At 34.4% G+C, this 24,396-nt stretch overlaps 1 protein-coding gene across 1 annotated transcript; it reads right to left on the bottom strand.

The window, feature by feature from the left end:
- Positions 1 to 264: 264 nt before the first annotated feature.
- On the bottom strand, positions 265 to 24,268 carry LOC132562267 (phospholipase DDHD1-like). The gene is made up of 14 exons (XM_060227007.1): positions 23,791 to 24,268; positions 15,775 to 15,930; positions 13,358 to 13,486; positions 12,918 to 13,056; positions 11,855 to 11,970; positions 10,213 to 10,319; positions 9,685 to 9,796; positions 9,097 to 9,173; positions 8,593 to 8,660; positions 8,011 to 8,083; positions 6,658 to 6,807; positions 5,179 to 5,434; positions 1,483 to 1,620; positions 265 to 559 (listed from the first exon to the last, which is right to left on the bottom strand). The coding sequence occupies exons 1-14, from the start codon at positions 24,266 to 24,268 to the stop codon at positions 408 to 410; spliced, it is 2,151 nt and encodes a 716-aa protein (XP_060082990.1). The 3' UTR covers positions 265 to 407.
- Positions 24,269 to 24,396: the final 128 nt, after the last annotated feature.

Below are 24,396 nucleotides of genomic sequence, written 5' to 3'. Positions count from 1 at the left end.
GGCCCCTAGGTCCTCTGTCAGGACTTCTCCAGGGCCCCTAGGTCCTCTATCAGGACTTCTCCAAGGCCCCTAAGCCCTCTTTAAGGACTTCTTCAGGGGCCCCTAAGTCCTCTGTCAGGACTTCTCCATGACCCCTCATTCTTGTGTCAGGACATCTCCAGGTCTCCTAAGCCCTCTTTAAGGACTTCTCCAGGGCCCCTAGGCCCTCTTTCAGGACTTCTCCAGGGCCCCAAGGTCCTCTATCAGGACTTCTTTAGGGCTCCTAGGTCCTCTGTCAGGACATCTCCAGGGCAGGATGAAGATGCATCTATGACTCATTATGGTAAGCACATTGTCTTTAGTCCTCTGTTTCCTCATGCATGGGATGAAGATGAGTCTATGTCTCAGTAATTGCCCTTGATCATCTGTCAGGACCTCTCCAGAGCAGGATGAAGATGAGTCAACAGAAAGTACGCTACATCACTGTCCTTCCAGTAGGATGTGTGAGAGGTCAGCAAAGAAAGATAACTACTAACAAATCCACCTTCTCTCAGCTGGAAATCAATACGGTACTCCAAATCTGTAATAGATTCAGTGCCAAATCACAGCCTTAACTCTATTAAGGTTTTGACATACCAAACAGTTACTGTTACATATTAATAAAAGTTATTGGTTGGGTAAAAGCAATCACTTTTGGAATTTTTAATGTTCAGACTTAAACTGATATGGTGAGGGCATAGACCCGGATTTAACCCCAACTCTTGGTATTTCAGCTACCAGTAACAGCTACCAGTAATTATAACACTCAAAACATATAAACAAGAGACCCAAGGAGCCTGCATCACTTACCTGACCAATTCAACTATTCAGTCATTTAACAAAGAATTTCAAATATGACAAATAATTTCAGAAATAATTTCCTTATTGGGCAGTCCTGTTGTTTAACAGAAGTCTGATTCACTATTCATAAAAATTGTTTCAGACCAAACTTGAACAATATCCTTATAAGGAATTAGGATATTCAAGCTCTTACATTTCCCCAATTGGGGCCCAACCTTCCTGCCCTACGGGGCCAGGATCCACCATTTATGCATACTTCAAACGAAATTTGGGCAAAATCCTATCATTCCTATAGGAGGAGTAGGATTTCAAAGAATTTACCCTTTCACCCAAAAATGCTTGAGATCAAATTTGGGTAATATCCATTTACCCCTATAGGAAGAGTAGCATTTAAAAGTATTTACTCCATTTCCCTGGTTGGGCCTTGCCCCTTCCATCCTAGAGGGCCAAAGACCTAACATGTATACAAGCTTGATTCTCCTTCATCCAAGAATTCTTCAGACCTTATTTGGGCAAAATCTGTTGTACATGACAAGTAGCGATTTTTACTCAAAAAAAGTTGATGGAAAATGGACACTTGACACCAGACGCCAGATGCTGGAAGACAGACTCTGCCACATGTGACACTAGGTGAGCTAATAAAAATGTAACATCATGTTATACCTGTTTGGTCTATGTCTTCTTCCATTCTATCTGACTTGAGAGACTTTTCTATTGCAGCAGCATCCTTCTCCAACCTCTTGATGCTCTTCAGTTCTGCAGCAAGGTTGACTTCACTCTTCTTTGTGAAGATACCACTCACTGAAATAACACAAGGTTTGTGTGTCTAAGTATGTATATGTGACTGTTGGGGAGAGGAAATAACCCTTGATGCCTGGTATTATGCCTATATGTGAAAGGCAGGTGTCTTTTGTAGGTACAGTCATGTTTACATGTTTGATTTTTCAGGGCGTACATTTTACAGTTGTCCAGATTAAAAGGTATTTCACATTGTATCTGACTGTCAATTCATATTACTAGGTAGTGTCTACAAACATAACAGATGTATTCTGAGATTTTGATTATCTAGTTTTGTCTCATCTTACCTGACTGCTAATATAGGCAAATTAAATTCCATATGAACATGATTAACTATACACTAATGTTAGCAGTTGATTTGCAGTATAAATTGTTACTAAATGCACTATATATAACAAGGAAAATGTCGAGAACATGCTTGTGACAAACACTACATATATAAACCATACATAGCAACACTACATAAATATCTAAAGGATAAATGAAATCACGGTCAATCAAAAATCAGAAAGGAAAGTCAAAATTAAATAAAATTCACTCAGAAATGCTGTGAAAGATGTGTATTGAAAGAAAGGAATAAAGGAAGAGGTATACCAATAATGAATGGCATACAACCTTCAGTGATGGGGAACTAAAGGTTTAAAGTAGTGAATTCTCATAAATCTGTTCAATATTTTCTTCTGTTCATGGGGATGATTGAGATTTCAACATCAATGATCAGTTATTATAACTCACTAACGACAACTCAAGGATCAGTTATTATAACTTGTTAATGACAACTCAAGGATTAGCTATTATAACATGTTAAAGACAACTCAAGGATCAGTTATCATAACTTGTTAAAGACAACTCAAGGATCAGTTATTATAACTCACCAATGACAACTCAAGGATCAGTTATTATAACTTGTTAATGACAACTCAAGGATTAGCTATCATAACTTGTTAAAGACAACTCAAGGATCAGTTATCATAACTTGTTAAATACAACTCAAGGATCAGTTATTATAACTTGTTAATGACAACTCAAGGATCAGCTATTATAACTTTTTAATGACAACTCAAGGATCAGTTATCATAACTTGTTAAAGACAACTCAAGGATCAGTTATTATAACTTGTTAATGACAACTCAAGGATCAGTTATTATAACTCACTAATGACAACTCAAGGATCAGTTATTATAACTTGTTAATGACAACTCAAGGATCAGTTATCATAACTTGTTAAAGACAACTCAAGGATCAGTTATTATAACTCACTAATGACAACTCAAGGATCAGTTATTATAACTCACTAATGACAACTCAAGGATCAGTTATTATAACTCACTAATGACAACTCAAGGATCAGTTATTATAACTTGTTAATGACAACTCAAGGATCAGTTATTATAACTCGCTAATGACAACTCAAGGATTAGCTATTATAACTCGCTAATGACAACTCAAGGATCAGTTATTATAACTTGTTAATGACAACTCAAGGATCAGTTATTATAACTCACTAATGACAACTCAAGGATCAGCTATTATAACTTGTTAACGACAACTCAAGGATCAGTTATTATAACTTGTTAATGACAACTCAAGGATCAGTTATCATAACTCGCTAATGACAACTCAAGGATTAGCTATTATAACTCACTAATGACAACTCAAGGATTAGTTATTATAACTCGCTAATGACAACTCAAGGATCAGTTATTATAACTTGTTAATGACAACTCAAGAATCAGTTATTATAACTCGCTAATGACAACTCAAGGATTAGCTATTATAACTCGCTAATGACAACTCAAGGATCAGTTATTATAACTTGTTAATGACAACTCAAGGATCAGTTATTATAACTCGCTAATGACAACTCAAGGATTAGCTATTATAACTCACTAATGACAACTCAAGGATTAGTTATTATAACTCGCTAATGACAACTCAAAGATCAGTTATTATTACTTGTTAAAGACAACTCAAGGATCAGTTATTATAACTCACTAATGACAACTCAAGGATTAGTTATTATAACTCGCTGATGACAACTCAAGGATTAGTTATTATAACTCGCTGATGACAACTCAAGGATTAGTTATTATAACTCGCTGATAACAACTCAAGGATTAGTTATTATAACTCGCTGATGACAACTCAAGGATTAGTTATTATAACTCGCTGAGGAAACCTGATCAATTATCCAATTAACTGTTGAGTTCTTTTTATTCTTTTACAGTACCTTAAACATAGGTGACAGGTAACATCTCATCAGTTTATAGTTTGTTTGAACACTGCACATTATTAGTTCTCAAATACAAGATGTATTTTTTATACTGGTAAGTCTTACTGATACTAGAAGTTGTTGAAGTTAAGAGTACTCATGGTCATCTTTCTAGCCTTGGTTCATGGGAATTTCTCTTTAATCTTGCCGTAGTGTGGCTGGCTAGAGACTAGAGGGTTACTATAGCCTCACCAGAATCAGCAGTATTGGTGGAGATGAAAACCACAAAGAAGAAGAATTCAAGCTTTATGTTAAATTCAAACCCCAGTAGCTAGGAGCTATGCTTATCATTTCGTCTCCAATTTCAACTGTATATAACAATTATATGCATCAAAATCGAAGATCTTAACATTTTCATTTTCAAGTCAAATATATCTTTCTCACTCTGGATCCTTTTCTTGTCCACAAACTTGCTTACAAACAAAGTTTACCAACAGAATTTATCATAAGAAGCAAACTATACACTAGTCAGTGTTGATTCAAATTAAAGTTTTCATAATTCTTTTTATTTAGATAATTTATTTTTCAATTCATTTATTGTTTTCCTATAATTTTAAAAAGTGAAATGTACTTCATACGTCTTTATGATAGATTATATTTCTTCTGAACAAAAAAATGCATGTAGTAATATCTGCATGAAATAGTTCCATGATGTGATTTAAAATACAACATATTATAAAATGTTTTCATATTCTTTTTTTTTCTACTCGTGTTATATAGATATATTTATAAAATAACAGCTTCAACTACTTCATGATTTAAATTAAAAACACATCTTATACCCTTTCCGCTGAGGTATATGTGCATTGTTGGGTTTTTTGTGATGTAAACTTAAGTCCAGACTAGGTGACCACTACATATACCGAGCAGTTTACAGATACACGGAATCTAAAAAAAATTTAGATGAGGAGGAAAGTGTATCCAACGCATCTGTTATTACATATTTAACTTTGTTATTTCTGAAAACTTCAATCTCCACATTAATAAGATTTCATACATGTACACATGGCATGATGATAAACATTAAAACATACTAAATGACAGCTGGAAACTAACCATGCATATCATGAACATCACATTACGATTTTATATCTGTCAATCTTCCAACAACAACAAGTGTACCATATTTAATAATTTCACAGAATGACCACTTTCTTGGGTAATTTTTACCAAGCATTATATTTTAAAGCTTGTAGTCATATGTTTAGTATGTAGGCCTAAACCTGGGTGATGAACATGACAGTATGCAAGAAGTTACCAGAAAGGGGAGACAACACCAAAGTACCCACAGAATGAAGTTAAACCTTGGTTGCGAGAAGGAGAATTGTCCCGACTGCTATTAGATGCCATCTCTGTGCCATCGACATAATCTCTGTCTGAGTGGTCACTCCGCTCACTCAGTCTCTCACTTGAACCCTGGAAGGCAGCATATGCTTCTGTCTTCATCTGACAATAAGGCTGCTTATTTCCTGCATCATGTTTGTGGATACACAGCGGTGCAATGGTGGAGTAGTGCTTCAGAATTAGAGGTTCTAGTCTGTATGCCTGTTAAGTATACATATTCAATGATTTATTGGAATCATATATCAGCTGCATCGAAGGTCAATATTCTTTATCTATACAGTCTTAGATGTAAGGACATACAAGATAACGCAAATCATGACATTATCCCCAGTGCCCTACTGTTAAATAGAAAGACACACAATCATATATATATACATATATATATATATATGTTAATATTACAACAAGTTTGATTTTAATTTGTTATTTTTAATTGTTCCCTAAAATGTATTGAAATGGAGAACTTCTACTAGAGTACTAGCTTGATGCCTGTACAAAGATTTGAGTACACTGTAATTACCTTGAATGGTTTAAGAGAACCAGTCTTAAAAACTGAATTTTGCAATTTGACCTATCTGTTTCCATGGTAACAGAAAAAGAATTTAAATAGAGAACTTCCCCATAGCAAAAGATACTACTAGTTTAATAAGTGTAAAAAAGTTTTGAGCAATTATCTTGAACAGTTTCACAGCATTGGTCAAGAAAAACTAAAATTTGTGATGAGGGTAATCTGTTTCCTTAACAATACAAAAAATATAAATGATGAAATGTCATAAATAGCAAAAGGCACAAGTAGGGCACTAACTTAAAATATACAGAAAGTTTTGTGAAGTTGAGTGGAATGGTTACAAAGATGTAGTCCAGAAAGGAAATTTAACACTAGTTTGGTGTTTTTTTTACTTTGTTTCCATGGTGACCGAAAAAATTTTTTTAAAAGAAATCCTATAAAAATAGCAAAAGACACAACTTGGGCACTAACCTAATACATAGAGAAAGTTTTGTGAAGTTGAATGGTTTAGTTTTGAAGTTATAGCCCAAAAACCCAGAGGATGGACACATGCACAGACGCATTGTCCCATAGATGCATGGACTCATGGACAGACAGAGCCCAAATTAATATTCACCACAAATATGTTTCCCTGGGTATGTAAAAGGAAACAACCACTGCTAAAGGAATTTGTAGGGGTGACTACAAAAGGTTAAAGTTGTACCGATCAATGCTTACATTTTAACACGAATAACAGGATCGTATGAATGCTAAATGTTGTAGAAAGGTTACATGTTTACTAGTAAAACTGACCATAGTGTTGTATTGAAGATAACTGTAGTAGAGGTGTGTACATGTTTACAGTTAAAACTCACCACAGGGTCGTAAGGACGGTAAATGTTGTAGAGGTGTGTACATGTTTACAGTTAAAACTCACCACAGGGTCGTAAGGATGGTAAATGTTGTAGAGGCGTTTACAGGCTGAGCTAGGAAGAATGTGATCCAATGTACCTTTCCCTTTTGGCCGAACTCCTCTGAGAGCCAGGAAGACCGCTAATGGTGATCCCAGGCAGAACAAGTTTTCCAACTACAAAAAAAAATTGCATTATAAGCACAGAAATGGTCTGTTCTAAAATATCCCCACAAAACCCATTCAGAGGATGCACAATCTTTTATATAAATTTAGGAATGAGAAAGATATAATAATAGTTCTGGAAATTTGACATTTTCACTCTTAAAATATGACTCCAAGGAAGGAGGAAAAAAATCACTGGAATTGCACTTCTATGTTTTTAGAAACAGAGCTAAGCACAAAAATTTCCAAAACATCCAACTTGCCAGAGATCCCTTATTTTCAGAGATGCTTGACAGTAACATCTGGAATCTAATTCGTAAATGATGGATGCAATGAAGTGTCCACTAAATAATCTAGCTAGTGTGAACTTAACATATATCGTGATCGAGTGGACCATCAAATTTCTTTCATTTTACTAGTTCTCGCTATGGACAATTAAACCACAACTATCAAGGGAGAAAACTCCAACTGATATTGTATTTTAAAAATAATACAAACAAAAAACAACATAATATAAAAAAAATGAACACAACTGAAGCCATGATTAATAATCTGTATTGATAATTACTGTTTATCAACCCTTTCACATTTTACAATAAATTGTAGCTGCAGAACGTAACAGGTATGTGTTTGAGTCAGACAAGTATGTGTCACCATGTTGTTTTAAGTAAGTCTGAGTCATGATTAACCAGTATGACACCTCCTTATATCAAGGTGAAGTTGACTGGATTACATCCCCTGAGACTGGAATCACCTTATAATACACAATATTTCATTATGGGCATACTCCTTGTTTCATGGACAAAAACACCTAAGAGAAGTAAACCATATCTACCAAGTTTGGGTTAAGTTGGACACATACTTTTTCAGCAATGAATCCAACACAACACTTTACAGTTAAATGTTGGTGATGCTGCCATCACCGCTGTCCCAGTAATACCAGTCTTTCTTCAGCAACTTCTCGTACCAGGCAAGACAAGAATCAACTGATATTAGACAGTTGTCCAATAAACGGGACATTAGCCTACTCTATGCTCTTCACTGCTGTATTGTGTACTAATTTTCATGATGAAACACAGTATTTGGTCATTGGTTAGTCACCGTAGAAAATAAAAAAGAAATATAAACAAATACCCCAAAATGATATGAGTTCTATAAAGTTATAAGCAACATTAAGTTTTCGTATCTACACTTTCTAACTTTTTATGATGATACCTGGAAGTTTAGAGTTGTCTCAGTCTTTTGTTTCTCATGGACTGTCATTAGCAGTGATTCCAGGTCATTGACTCTGAAAAAAATATTTTGTAGACTTTAAGGTCAAGTTTTAATTACGTTGTAAGTGTGTTATAATGGGAAAGCATAAAGAAATCACAAGTTCTTAATCTGAAAATTTACTCTTGAGTTGAAAATGACTGAAATGACAAATCTAACATGAAGTTCAGATTGTACAACACATTTAAGAACAAAACTGTCATGAAGTTAACATCCTTCCTTTGATAACAAACAACCAAATAAGAAGTTCAGGTTCTCCCTGTTATAATGACAGACCACAAAGGATCTTTATGCCCTTCCTATTACATTGACAGACTTGACAGCAAGTCAATATTATCCATGTTGTAATGGCAGATCTTACAGGAACTTTACATCTTCCCTGTCATAATGAGAGACCTGAGGGAAATTAAACATCCTTCCTGTTATACTGACACACTTGATAGGAAGCTTAAGTTATTCTGGTTATCATGCCAGATTTGTAGACAATGATATACATTCACATCAAAGTACAAAATGGACATTTACCTTCTTTTTGCTTCTTTGAGTTCATCTCGTATCTCCGATGATGAGCTGGCGGTTTGTTCCTCAGTTTTCTGTGGTAATTAGTCAAATATATCACATTCCATCATTAGAAATTTTGTAATTACAATTCACTTGATCACTCCGTAAATATTGACAACATTATTAAAGAATGTTTCCTTCATCATTTTTATTGAAAATACAAATATGTCATCATTTCATTATTTTTAGTTTTTTTGTGACTTGTGTTCTGCCTGATTAAACTGTAAATGGGATTTTTAATGTTTTTCTCTTGTAAAAATATTCATTTCTTTTCAATACAATACAATATGATCCTTGGATAGCATCATTACTTTTCAGATATTATGTAGCAGTTGTAATATACAGGCCAGTGCTAGATACCTGGAGTTACCATTTCCTTTTTCCATTAGAGTTGAGAGATACAATTTACATGGCAGGCCTTTAATATAGTAACAATTAATGCTACATTAAAGAATGCTTCATACTCACGATCACAGAAGTAACAAACTGGTCATACATCTGTATGGGGTTCCAACCAGTAATGATGTCATATGTTATCACAGAACCTGTTCAACACATGACATTGTTAATCACAATTCATTCAAACAACAATGCTGCTTATCTTTTGATCTAAAGGAGACAAATTATTGATATTAATTGTGATTAGCAATCATAAATTGAATTCCACTGGATCTTCCTCACACAAAATTGACTTCCAGTGGATCTTCCCCAAATTAAACTATCAACCCACACTGCAGGTGTATTCTATTAACAATATATTATTTACAAATGCAAGCTGTCTGTCAGACCTACTCTCACAGGAATCTGAGAAAAACATTTTAATTTAAAACAGAATTGTGTGAATGACTTTTGACTGACATTAGTTGCCTATTGTAACTGGTAACTATGATAGAAATAGGACCCCAGACCCAAAAGATATGGCTGTCTTTATGGTTAAACATGTGTCTATGTATCTGGAACTATACCAAACATCCCAGCAGTTCAATATTCTTAACATCATTTGAACTTCCATTCAAATGTAAATGGTAAGTCATTGTCATCTCTTTCTTGTCTTACCTAAGGAATGAGCAATGATAGACACTTTTCCTCCATTAGCGAGGAAGTATGGATTTCTTCTACAAAACATCTCATAAAGCCTGTTGAGCTCGTTCTGTAAACTGTGTGTTATCTGTTGAAACATAAGATTAGAGCTTTATCTGAAACACCAGTGATATTGTCATGTTACAGTCATCGTTACATCAGAAAATAATGAGTTAATTCCTAAACTGTAAAGATTGCCATCCTTTCATTATTTAAATTTTAAATTTTAACCCAGATGCTTGAAACAAAAATAAAAAATTTTCAACAGAAATTAGCACACAAAACATGGTTTTCTGTAATAATTTTGTTTTCATATACCTATTTTTCACAATTTGAATTCCCCCTAAAAAATTGCAAGAAAAAGGGCCCTCCAAAATGATGATCTGAACAGTATGTGATCATCAATTTGCTGTACAAAGAATACAGTTGTCAACAAGATATCTTTAGTGACATTATCATTTAAATATAAGAAGAGTTTTACTACATATCAGTAGAGGTAATTACCTCAGACCTATATAGAGGACTAGTGTAGTAGAGAATATCCATGGCACTACTGTTTAGAACAGTCCTGATACCTCGCAGCTTGTGTGGAGTAATAGAATCTACAGTGTCTGAAATATACAACAACATTATTAAATTAATTAAATACAAGTACGTTCAGTTTCATTTACAACATTCCCAAGAGTCACTAAATTTGTGGGTTATTTACCAGTCTGCTGGTTTGTCCTCTAATATTTTTTATATGTTCAACTGTTATTTTACTGCTCTGTTCAACAGAAAAGTAATATAATGATTAATATAATTACATCGGGATCTAGCATTCTGGCTGAGGATATTGTATACGTTTTCTTCTATACATTGTTCATAGTGAAATTCCCAATACATCAATCACCAATCCAAAGGGAAAACCAATGAAAAATTGTTAACAGATCTATCATGGTTTGTTTGTTCTATTCATATGGCAGAAAAAAGGAAAAACCATTAAAAAATTGTGTATAGATCTATCATGGTTTGTTTGTTCTATTCAAACTGTAGATAAAATACCTCACAAAGTGTCTATACACAGTGTATTTAATCATCATTCATATTCAAATCACAGCATCAAATTCAGAAGGATATTCTGCTTAAAATCTCAGTCATTTTTAATGGAAATACACTGATCCATTATATAGTGAGTCAGCTTTGATGTGAGTTAATTAGAGAAAAGATATTACCGATACGTTATGTCAATACTTATATATACACTGACTAGAGGGTGTTACTGCTAACTACAGAGATTCAATGTACCATAACTAGTGAGTCAATGTAACCTTAAGGGTGACTCTTCATAAACAGTTACTTCCAGCTTCAGGAGTCTCATTTTATGTTAAGTGGTTATAAGGAGGCCCATTAAATGGGGAGTAACTAGGATCCATGATCAACTAGAGGGAATCACTATTTATGAAGAGTAACTAGAGAGTCACTTTCCTATGTCCAATGTATATTGAACAACTACATCTACATTGATTCACTGTTAGAGTAACTGCAAGCAGTCACTGATTATGGAGAGCTTTCGGAGTTTATGCTGGAATAACTAAAAGGGAGTCATTGTTTAGTCATGGTAAGTACATAAAAAGAGTAACTGTTTAATCAGAGGGAGTCACTTATTATGTAACCATAGAGAGTCTCATTTCTGTAACCAGTCACTGTTTATGTAGCCATAGTGAGTCACTGTTTATGAAGCCTAATGGAGTGACTGTTTGTGTTGCCACAGAGTCACTATTTATGTAACCAGAGGGTGTCACTGTTTATGTTGCCACAGAGTCACTATTTATGTAACCACAGGGAGTCACTGTTTGTGTTGCCACAGAGTCACTATTTATGTAACCAGAGGGTGTCACTGTTTATGTTGCCACAGAGTCACTATTTATGTAACCAGAGGGAGTCACTGTTATGAAGCTTAATGGAGTCACTGTTTGTGTTGATCTAGATAACTAAATGGAGTTACAGTTTATGTTCAGTAACTGAAGAAAGCTACAGATTTCGTGTTTTTAGAGGGAATTAAGTGTATTATTTATGTCAATTAATTAGATGAGTTGCAATTTATTAGAGCTTCAAGAGGGAGTCATTTTTACATACAGTACCAGGTAACAATATCATTAAGTACCTCCATCAAGCTTTAGCCTTGTTCTCCATTCCACAGGTAAAAATTCAGCTCGCTGATTTAATTCATCAAAGTTTGGAAACAGCTTCTGTTTCAATAACTTCACTTGATTTCTAAGACTGAAAGAAAAGATACCATGCAACTATTTTTTTTTAATTTGGAAATATCCTTAAAAGTATCGAGTGATTGTACAAATTACACTTTTTAATCAACATTCAGATTTTGAAACCTTGTATTTGTGTCCTTGTCAGAAGACTCTCTTTCATGTGTGATTGTATTCCAGTTTTCCTTAATACAGAGCTATCTGCCCTTGTGAGCAGGTTTTGATTGTTGTGTCATTTGTTTGTAAGAGAAATGTCATAAAAATTTGTGCGAAAATGACGTAATTTTCTAACGCAAATTTATGACCTAAAAATCAATACCTGATAATAAGAGCTGGTCATCCTGCATAACTAACAAACTGAATACTCAATTCACAAAATTAAATACAGGTGCAAAGTATTTCTACCTTTTGTGAAATACTTACAGAATACCTGCACTGTTAATCACTTATTGATTTGTAATAGATCACGGCACCACTTGACTTGTACGTACTTTAGTTATGTTTAATCTATATAACCATGTACAAGAAGATGGTATCATATACAAGTATTACAAATCTCAAAAGTACAGGCTTATACTGCCTCACAGGACATACTACTTGGACTTTGTACTGCCAGTTAATAATACATACATAAAATTTCTCTTTCTATTATAGAAATATTACCAACGGTATACAGTATCTGTGCCTCCATTACAACTGATCAATAATCTTAACTAACAGGAAGACCTTGGTAAGGGTAGTAGGTAATTTCATCTTTATGAATTCTACCAACAACACTCAAGACTACCACTTGTACTCTCATGATTACTCCAGAGAAATCCATACCCTATATATAATTAATCCAGAGACCTCTACTTCTTACACAATAAAAGTACAACATATGGCCACACAGCCTTTTGTGGATAAGGACCAAAAAAATGTCAATCAACAGTTTGTGATTAGATTATAAATATTTCCACTTACTCACGACAGCGACTTATTATATTGCCTGTCTCCATTTTCTGCCCAATACCATGAATAACAAACAGCAAATGTGAGATGTCTGGTGGTTTATCGTCCATCACCGCCTCGTAACGGTAGCCACGTCGCAGACGCTTACCTCCTAGTAAAACGTATAATTGTTAATCAATTTGATATATTAACTTTAGTACAATCTGAGGACAACAGATAATTGAAAGAATTTGTAAACTGAAATTTCATCAACAACAACTTGATATCTATATTGCATCAAAACGCATGTTTCAGACTGATCATATGTATCTTTTAACACTACAGAAGTCTCTCTTTTATCTGTTAAGACCAACAGCAAACACATGGTTTCTAAAAGGGTGAGGCTACATTTCCATTTTTAATATCAACAGATCCCCCCTTCTTTCTCCCCTTTATAAAAAAAATATACAAACCTTTTGGAATTCCAATCTTGTTGCTCACAGATCTGAAAATTTTAGATGAAGCTGACTCACTGAAAAGATAGACCTCATCTACAGCATTCCAATCTACATAGAATTCTTGAAAATTCTTTCGCTGAATGACTGAAAAATAATATGGGTGATACAAAAGACATTATAAAGAGACTATTACACTATCCACCACAAGAAATATCAACTGAAAGCCACATTAAATTTCATATCTAAATTCAAATCTTATAGAGCTAGTAATACATTGATACCAGAATATCTTGAGGTATTTCTTATAATCAAAGTATCGCCTTTAGATGTTATGGAAATAAAATACTTAAAACTGACAAGATACAAGACAGCATACAGTTATATTGATCTTCAAACATAGTTCATAAAATCCCTAGTAATCACTTGGTAAGGAAGCACTGTATGATTTTTGAATTTATATGTGGTTTTTCTATGCTGACATCAATTTTCTTTTTATATAGTAAAAGTGATCTTAATTGTTGACTTTCTGGCTTAAAATGTCTTTATAAAGTCCAAATAATTTGTTAACCAAGGTGTACTGAAGTTCTTCTACAGGAAGTAGAACACTGACAGGTCAGCAAGGGCCCTGCTATGTGGCTGGAAATCTCCCCCCTACCCACCCTTAGACACACACATCCCAGACTGACAGATTACCAGCAAGACCTTAAGTACACCCTGCCACAAAATCAAGAAAGTCTGTTTCAAAAACAAAAAAAAACCAAACTAACAAACACATTCAACAATGCTTTAGGTAAGGAAGCCTTGTGTGAAGTTTGATTTAGATTGGGAAATGCAAACTCAAATTATCATACAGAAACTGATTGTAACTTATAGTTACAGTGACCTTTGACTTTTGGACCTGAATGAAAATCTGTTTCAAACAAGCACTTTTGGTTTAGAATCATTGCATCAGCAAACTTATTCCACTCAATGGATTTTCCATTATAGCAACAGTAACCTCAACCTTTGACTTCTGGATCTGAAAAGTAACCCCTAGCAAGCACTTTCAGTAAGAAAGCATTGTATTAAGTTTTAGTTTACTGGCCAAAGGGAACCCAAGTCATATCACAGAAACTAATTTTTTCTAAATGTAACAGTAATCCGGACCATTGACACTGGGACCTGAAAAGAAATCCAAAGTAAGTCATTTTTTTAAGAAAGCATTGTATGAGGATGAGTTTTATCGGTCAAAGCAAACTTGAGTTATTGCAAGGAAACTGATTTTTCTATCTATAGTAACAAACCTTGACCTTTGACCTTCAAAACTGTAGAGCAATCCAAAGCAAACACTTTCGGTAAAGAAGTACTGTATGAAGTTTGAGTTAGATTAGCCAAAGCAAACTATAGTTTTCACATGGAAACTGATCTATAGCAACAGTGACCTTAACCTTTAACCATGGGAGATGAAAAACTATATACCCCAAGCAAGCACACACTCCAAGGAGGCTTGGCATAAAGTATGAGTGCTATTGGCCCAACAGAATTTGAGATACTTCACAGAAAAATGGACAGACGGACAGATAGACAGACAGACAAATAGACGGACAAGCTGATTACTATAGGGCACCGTATCTCGATGCGGGGAACTAATTAAAAGGTTTTTTTATTGATGGTAACAGTAACTTTATTCATGGACCTTCTTGACATGAGAAGCAATTTAAAGCAAGCACTTTCATTTAGGAAGCACTTATATTACCAGGCATTAAGTTTGATTTTCATTTGCCCAAGGGAACAACTTTCATCATAAGGAAATCAATTTTTGCTATGGTAATGGTAGGCTTGACTAAGCAGTATTATAAGCAATCACTTAAATGATCTGTAAGGAAGTATTTAATGAAGCTTGAGATTGATTGGCCCTGAGGAACTCAAGTTATTGGCCAAAATCCTAAGCTCAGATATCAAAGCCATTAGTGACTGATGACCGATAGAAAGAAGCCAATGTTGCAAGCTGCATGTCAGGTGACAAAATGATAAATGCAGGACTTCATGTTGACTTGATGTTAAAATTTTTAAAAAAGATTGTATATCCCTACCATAAGAGTGGATACCAGTGTCACAGTTTGAAAGGGGAAGATTTTTCTACAGTAATGTCCACAAATTACTCTATTCCTTTCAAAGTGATCAGGTATTGTCCCATTCTGAAGTCTTAATAAAAGTTCTAAGATATGCCAAACGCAATACATTGTCCCCTGTCCTAAATACGCTGAAGTGTGCTATTCTAATCTCCAGTGGATACTCAAAGATAAAACACTAAGTAAAATAAACAAAAATGAATTGCACAATACACAACAGATTCATGATACATGTCTTGCAAATGATGTCTTCCAGTCCTAGATCATTAGGTGAGGATAAAAACAGATTTGCAACAACAGCTGATTATGATGTAAGCTTACCTTGTTTCTTGCCTTTAGATTGTGGAGGTTGATCTAGTTTATGTCCCATGTACTTTGAAATGTGTACAGATTCTATCTCCAGAGCAGACTCATCATCCAGTGGCTGCCAATAATCGTCATAGAACCACAAGCCGCGCCTCATTTCTGCCTCATCCTCTGGTAACACAAGAACAAATCTACCGCATATAATAAAAATACTCATAGCATTACACACAAAATTAATCTTCTAGTATAACTATATTTGCAAAAGTCAAATCATATAATTCCAAATTAACATATTTTCTACAAAGTATACTTAGTTTGAATGGGAAACATTCCTTGAATAAATGAAAACAGATATTTTTGTACACCAATCAACGAATTCAAGACACATAATCTAGTAAAACACTGCTTCTTTCTTCCTTTCATGTGTGTGTACTGGTTTTTGTCTGTATTAAAACAAAGCCAGTGTGCTGAACCTAACAAAGAATGGACATCATGGTATATTCACTAGGGCATTAGCTAAGGACCTCCCATATCTGAGACTGGGCTTGTTTTTGATTGCTCTATTGAAGAAAAAATATTCAAAGACAACTCAACTGAATATATTTGATGACAATATACTCGGGCAATAGGATAAGAATTTACAAAACCAGAAATGCTCTATCATAAAGGCATTTCCAAAGTCTACAAAATAGCTTAAATGTTTGTTATTAAAAGATGTATCATCTAATCATCACAACATTTTACTTGATGATGTAGATTGACCGATCAATGAGTTCTACTGGGTACGAAAAAGACAATATCAGGTATAGCCCCCACACTTTTGGTACAAGCCTGTCGTCTCCTACCACTGACTAGTTGCCAAAGCTTGTTCTGAGGAAACCTCTGTTACTCATTTTCCCACACATGTTTAATTAGGTTCAAGTCTAGTGACATTGCAGGCCATTGGAGAACTATATCAGTTCTTTTTGAAGACAGTCTTGCACCAGGCTTGCTTTGTGTGGTTTGGCATTGTCATCCATCAGGATAAGCCAATCCGCCATATTATGGAAAACAAAATACAGAACAACTATAGTTTAAAGGATCTAATCATAGTGCTTCTGCCCATTCACAGCTCCATCAAGGATATGAAAGTGAATCTTACAGTTTAGAGAAAAGCATCCCCAAACAGTAACACCACAACCACCAAATGCTGTGAATGTGATTCTGATGGTATGCTGTATTTCTTTGTCTCCAAACATGGGTGCTGCTGTGGAAATAAGTGAAATGCTGCAATCCTCAGACCAGTGGACTCTTCACCAAAGCCTAATACTCCATGTCTTTTGATCATATACCCATTGCAGTCTTGCTTGTTTGAGCTTGCCAGTCAACAGAGGATGTTTTACTGGTTGCCCACTGTTCAAATGTCTGTATGACCATGTGTACAATTTACCAGTAATACATATGTACCCAAATGCTGCTTTAGGTGGCAAAGCAAACTTGTGTTTTGTTAGAGTACAGGGTATTCCAGCGCAATACGGCACCAAACACAAAAGCAGATACTTTAAGGAGTACAACAAGGTTTTTTTCACCAAAGGAAACATAAGTTTTTAAAAGAAATTTTCATACTAGAATTGATAGTACCTGATTTATGGCCAAATGTATACGTAATATTAAAATTATGTTTTAATATTTGATCAGTACTAGTGATTATTAAATGTTTTAAAACTTGCCACACTCGACTCGAGCATGGCTGCTGATGTGCATTAGCATCGTAATTTTGTCCCATTGTTCCCTTTTCTTTTGGTTATAGCTTTGTCATATAAATTAGTTGTATGAATGATATTTTGAAAAAGTTCAGTTATTTCTATATAAACTAGACAATGACAAATTATTACATTTATTCTTTTAATACTTTCTTTCAAGCCAAATCATATTATGTATTTTAAAACATTGTATGTGTATGCTTACTGCAATGTTATAATACAATTTTACTATTCAAATGATGGACAGGTTATGAATTTGAGTTACAGAGCATTAACACCAGACCAAAAAACACCTCAGGATAAATCAACGTCAACATCACACAGCCTTGTATTTAACATTAGAAATTAAATTGAAGAGAAAATCTATATCAGCTCAGGTCATCTGTAGCTTAACACAGGGCGAGTGAAATGTGAGGAACAATCAATAAATCATCAGAACTAATGATGCAGCGTTGATTTAGGATCTTTCAAGGAAATTTAAATCCATTATGTTTATGAACAAGTTTCATGTTTATTCCTCATTACACAAATTGTGTTTTAAACTGCTGATGTTCAGTCTTGAATCCATGACTAAATGATAATAGAAAAAAGATATTCCTCCAAGGAATGCAGACTGATGACCAACACCCCAGAGCGACTTATCTTTTCTAGAATACATGTAGCTCATTCAACTGTAACAAATCAAGATCAAATCCTTGTTTCTCTGAAACGAATATGCAAGTAAACACATTTTTTCCTTCCAGCTAAATCTGAAATATGGAATAGTAAACACAAACTGCTTACAGGATCAATACACATGGGAAATGGTTTAACATTTGTCAGGACAGCATTGTAAAATCTCATTTCCATATGCTAATATTTTGAAGCTGTCATCTCCTTCTACAATAATCACTGCATAGCCTTGGACTGAAGAAGATAATAGAGCAAATTTGATATATTAAAAACTTAAGCATATTTTTCAGTATTCATTTTACAGCATGCAGTGGAGCTAGTGTACAGTACCTGTCTAAACTGACCAACAGCTAATCCCAACCCCTTCAAACAAACTAACATGGTCGCAGATATCAAACTAATGGTTGTTGGCGTTTAATGATCTTGATTTTTTCATATCTTCTTAGATGCTTTTGATTTGGGCTGAAATAATTTCTATGGGAAATTAAGCCAATGGCTTTTCATCAATCAAACATTATAAGCTCCAAACCAAGAGATGTACATTGGTCAAATGTTTCTTTTAGTTCAGTTCAGAGTATTTTTTTTTTATATATGAGGTTACGGTATTTGCAAAAGAGGAAATGTCCAGCACAAAGGATTCAAAGAAAATTACTCATTAGCAGTTTTAATTACTCCTATTGGTAATATTCAATCTTAATGACTTGAAATAAGGCAGAGCAATGAAAACAATGATAATTCATTTACTAAAAAAAAAAAAAACACTCAGAGTGAGAATATGCTGCATCATTTACCTATTTTTCTCACATCATTTTAAACATTCCAGTCTAAATATTGTTTCCCTTCACTTTATCCTATCCTGGAAGATTGCTATTGATTTTCTTCATGAGGCTTTCAAAACAAAAACTCAACATTTTGAGGCTACAAGCAACAACTTTACAAATTTCTTATAATTATGAATCTCTATAGGTATTTTTTAATCCATCAGAAGAAAGCATTACATAACGTTAAGTATTTTAACAAATTTGTCCTCTCTGACCTTGAATGACTCATGGACATTTCCCTTTTAAGCAAGTCAGCTTTCACCTCAGCAAAAGCCTTTTGGTTAATCAGAAGATATTGAAGAGTGCTTTTACCTATTTATACATGTTGATAGATTACACACACATCACATATTTAGACAACACTTCCCTGTGACCACCGAGATAACACTACATATATTCTGATGAATTAATTGTTACTCTAGTAAAGTCAATAACGATCATTTAAATTAACAACAGTAGGAAATGAAGTTTTTGGAACTAAATCTATAAAACAGCCTAATTTTTAATGTCTGTTCAATCACTCCTACATTATCTAGACGTCAGTTTACTACACGTGTTGATAGATTACACACACATCAGTAACAGATTGGAATTGTTTCTCCTTTGACAATGGGTATATTTAGTCAATACTTCCCTGTGACCACTGAGATAACACTACATATATTCTGATGAATGAATAGTTACTCTAGTAAAGTCACTAATGATCATTTCAATTAATAACAGTAGGAAATGAGACTATCTATAAAACAGCCTAATTTTTAATGTCCGTTCAATCACTCCCACATTATCTAAACATCAGTTTACTACACGTGTTGATAGATTACACACACATCAGTAATAGATTGGAATTGTTTCTCCTTTAACAATGGATAATATTTAGTCAATACTTCCCTGTGACCACTGAGATAACACTACATATATTCTGATGATATCATGTATAAAAAAGTTCCCGTTATGATTCATACCCTGACACTTACATTAAAACAAATCTTGTTTAAAATAACAACTAAAAAATAGAGCCAACGTCAGTTCCAAGTTTGAGGGTTGATCAGTGGGGTACTTCGCATTGGGTATGGATACCAAGAGGTATGCAGGGCGATGAAGTAAAATATTAAAATTAATAAAGGTAGAATTCAATCACAACATACCCAAGCGTTACCAATTAGTGGGTAATTTATTATGGTCGACTAGTTTCGCCTCTAGGGTGAGGCTTCATCAGGACAAATTTTCTGACAATTTTCACCCCTGAAGTACTAAAAATGGGGCTCGCTTTTGCATTGTGACGTTATATGTAAACATGTACATAGTACTAAGGGCAGGTAAGCCGTTATATTAACTTAATAAAGTCACACTTTACACTGATGTAACCAGTCAAACCTAACACTGATATACCCAGTCACATCTTACACTGATATACCAAGTCACACCTTACACTGATATACCCAGTCACACCTTACGCTGATATAGCCAGTCATATCTTACACTGATGTACCCAGTCACATCTTACACTGATGTACCCAGTCACACCTTACACTGATATACCCAGTCACACCTTACACTGATATACCCAGTCACACCTTAGGTTGATATACCCAGTCACACCTTATACTGATTACCCAGTCACATCTTACACTGATATACCCAGTCACACTTTACACTGATGTATCCAGTCACACCTAACACTGATATACCCAGTCACACCTTAGGTTGATATACCCAGTCACACTTTACACTGATATACCAAGTCACATCTTACATTGATTTACCCAGTCACATCTTACACTGATGTATCCAGTCACACCTAACACTGATATACCCAGTCATATCTTACACTGATGTACCCAGTCACATCTTACACTGATATACCCAGTCACACCTTACACTGATATACCCAGTCACACCTTAGGTTGATATACCCAGTCACACCTTACACTGATATTCCCAGTCACAGCTTACACTGATATACCCAGTCACACTTTACACTGAAGTATCCAGCCACACCTTACACTGACATACCCAGTCACACCTTAGGTTGATATACCCAGTCACACCTTACACTGATATACCAAGTCACATCTTACATTGATTTGCCCAGTCACATCTTACACTGATGTATCCAGTCACACTTTACACTGATATACCCAGTCACACCTTAGGTTGATGTACCCAGTCACACCTTACACTGATATACCCAGTCACACCTTAGATTGATATAACCAGTAACATTTAACATTGATAAATGAATATTATATAATGGACAGTTTAGTCTTTTGATCTTCAAAATATGTATGAATTCATAATAACATTTTATCATCATTATTTTTTTAATCTTTGTCTAACATAAAGTCCTATTATTAATGTCTCTTCTTTTTTAGCAGTTGCAATCAATATCTAGGTTATAATGAATGTTAGATTATAGTCAATAGATGCCAACTGGGAACAGTTTATTCCACTCTATCATAAGACACCGTGGTAATTTGTACATGTAAATGATAACATGTTTCCACAATTTATCTCATTTTCCTTTTTCATTACCATTTTCAATACAATACCACTATTAATATTCTCTTTATTGTCTCAAAAATGAATAGAACAATGGAATTTACATGAAACATATAATGAAATTTTAATACTTAAACCATTCCAATGAAGACAAGACAGCTTAGTTAACTGAAAAATCACCCATTCAAGACTTTTACAAGTATAAATAGGTTTTATTCATTTAAAAACTTTTCGGTAGAATGGATAAAACAAAGTGTGTAGACCTAGAATCTTTTCTGATGTTCATGTTCAATAAATGATAAAGAAACTTTGGAAAGGCATTTCTGGTAAATGTCTACATACGTCTTGCAATTTCAACACTTTCCTTTTAGATATTTTTTCTGGTTATCTATAATTGACAGTTTTAAACAATAACAAGGCATTGCAAATGATACCAATACCCTAGTACTTCCACCTTGACTTAACTACAAAAAAAAGACAGCAAATCATCAGAAGTTTTATCCAAACCCTTTTAGGAATGACTCCACCAGCCTGCTGATAAGGATATTTCATAAAATAGTTACGGTGACCCTGACACTACAAAACTAACTAAAACTTGTCTGCTATTTATTATACTGGTAGTACTTTATGGAAAAGTGAAGCTTGATCAAAATCCCTCCAAGAATAAAGTACCTGGGTGCTGACAAATTATTTTCTAAAAAAAAGTAACAGATACCTTCACCTTTAACTCTACAACCTTGCAACTCATACCTATCAAATTATGGTCTTTCATTGATATTTGAAGTTTGATGAAAATCCCTCAAAAAATAAAGCTGCCATGAACTTGACCTTCAGAACATAACAAACCTGCAACTCAAACTTTCCTTTGATATGATGGATCATCACAAGTTTGATTGAAATCCCTCATGAATGAAGCCACTAGACCATCACCAAGGATTTTATGAAAATAGTAACAATAACCTTGACCCCAACACCATGAAATTCACTCTTCTATAAACTATTATTATCATCCTATATAAGTGTGTGTATATACATACATTGTACCATCCAAACTCCATTTACAAAGGGATCATATAGCCCTCTACTGTATATAATAATCAATGAAGAATCATAATCTCATGATTTTTTTATCTATATAAGTCACATTTGTAGCCTAGCTAGATCTACTTTTAACTATGATTTCAACAGATCATCCAAAGATGACCCTGAACAGTCACACCTGATATAACTCCACTAGATGCTATCATATATTGCATACCTCATGCACGAGTGTTTGTATCATTGTGTGACATCTTGTGTCTTGTTATCTTCTTGCATTTACACTGGGAGTGTATTGGTATTTACCTTATTTAATCACTGTTTATAGAGATAACTCATGTACTAAGCTTTACCAAGTAGCTATATACCTAGCTATAGAGGAACATTAAGCATTACCCATATGAAAATAAGTGACAATAACAGATGTTGGATTAGGATGACAATTGGCAAACACTGAATTTTAATTGATGATACATATTTATTTGCACATTTATTGTCCTACATGTACCTGATCTAAGATTTATTTTTGACAATCGTTTATGTCAGATAAAAAACATTAGCTGTGTAGAGCTTCTTTACAAGCATAAGAAACCTGGAAACACTTTATGTTTCAATTAAACTATTTTTCTTTTTTGAAAAAAATCTGCAAAAAGTGAAATCAATTTCTGTTTATTTATTTGTATTGATGTTGACCTTTAAGTCATTAATCTCACCTGGTCTATATAATCACCTAATTAGCTTAATAAGATCAAAGCATTTTCATACCAATACATTTTCTAACTCTGTATTTCATTAGAAGTCTTAATACAAAGTATTAACATGACATATCTTTAAAATGGTGTAGTAACCAATAAATAATCTTTTACTAGTGGATTTTGACATATCTCAAAGTGAATTTTAAAACAAAAAGGAATCAGAATGTAGTACAGAAAAGAGTTAGTGCTTACAGTACCATTTGGGTTACAGTATGTCAGGTAAAGCATGTATGTAATAGAGCGTGAGGCTGTTGTATGTTGCTCTCTCTCTTTCATATGTACTTGAGCATCATTTAGGGCAGTGATTCCTCAGACTCTTTAACCTTAATTTCCATTCTATAACATAAATTTACTCTTGAATATGTTATGAAACCCAACTTTCATCTTATAAGGAAACTAACAATGGCAAAAATGTATACTTATCAAAAACCTTCTTTGTTTTGTACAATGATCGTGTATGGATCTATATGATAATGTATTATGAATTATGATGATACATACCTGACCAATAAATCGGGGTACATTTTTTCATATCCACATTAACTTCATATAGACCGCCCCTGACAGTAATGATATCTTTTTCAAACATTGTCTTCTCTTCTTCAAGTATGTTTTGCATAGCACGAAATCTACATTCTATTCTCAAAGAGTCGTATCCAATAAATGGTCTCCATTCCTTTTCCCCTGTTTGTTTATAAAACCACCGAACCTCCTCAGGTCTCAGGTGATTCACAAACTCATTCTGAGGGTAAAGGTGTCGTCTGCGACTGACAGGTGGGGGAGTTGAGCGTGCCTCACTTGTAACAGATGCTCCACTAGCACTGTCACTGTCTTTTGAATAGTACGGGTCGTCATCTTCATCGTCTGATGGAAAAAGTGATGGGTACAACCGATCATTCGAACCTTGTCGCGATGAATGTCGAGATGGGTTGCCGTTTATTCCGTCTCCTGGGGAAGCTACCCCTAAATCTCTCATCATATTTGTTAGATATTTCCATGAACGCACGGCCAAACTAACTCCTGGCTGTTTTTCAGAAACTGATCAATAAACGATAGCAGACACATCGAATCACGTCAGCTGTCACACTTGAACTCTCCTCCGCCGAA

This window comes from Ylistrum balloti, unplaced genomic scaffold, assembly GCF_031769215.1.
Source record: "Ylistrum balloti isolate Yb309-2 unplaced genomic scaffold, AGI_CSIRO_Ybal_v1 Utg371384, whole genome shotgun sequence".
NCBI lineage: Eukaryota > Metazoa > Mollusca > Bivalvia > Pectinida > Pectinidae > Ylistrum > Ylistrum balloti.
This window is presented reverse-complemented; position numbering and strand designations above follow the sequence as displayed.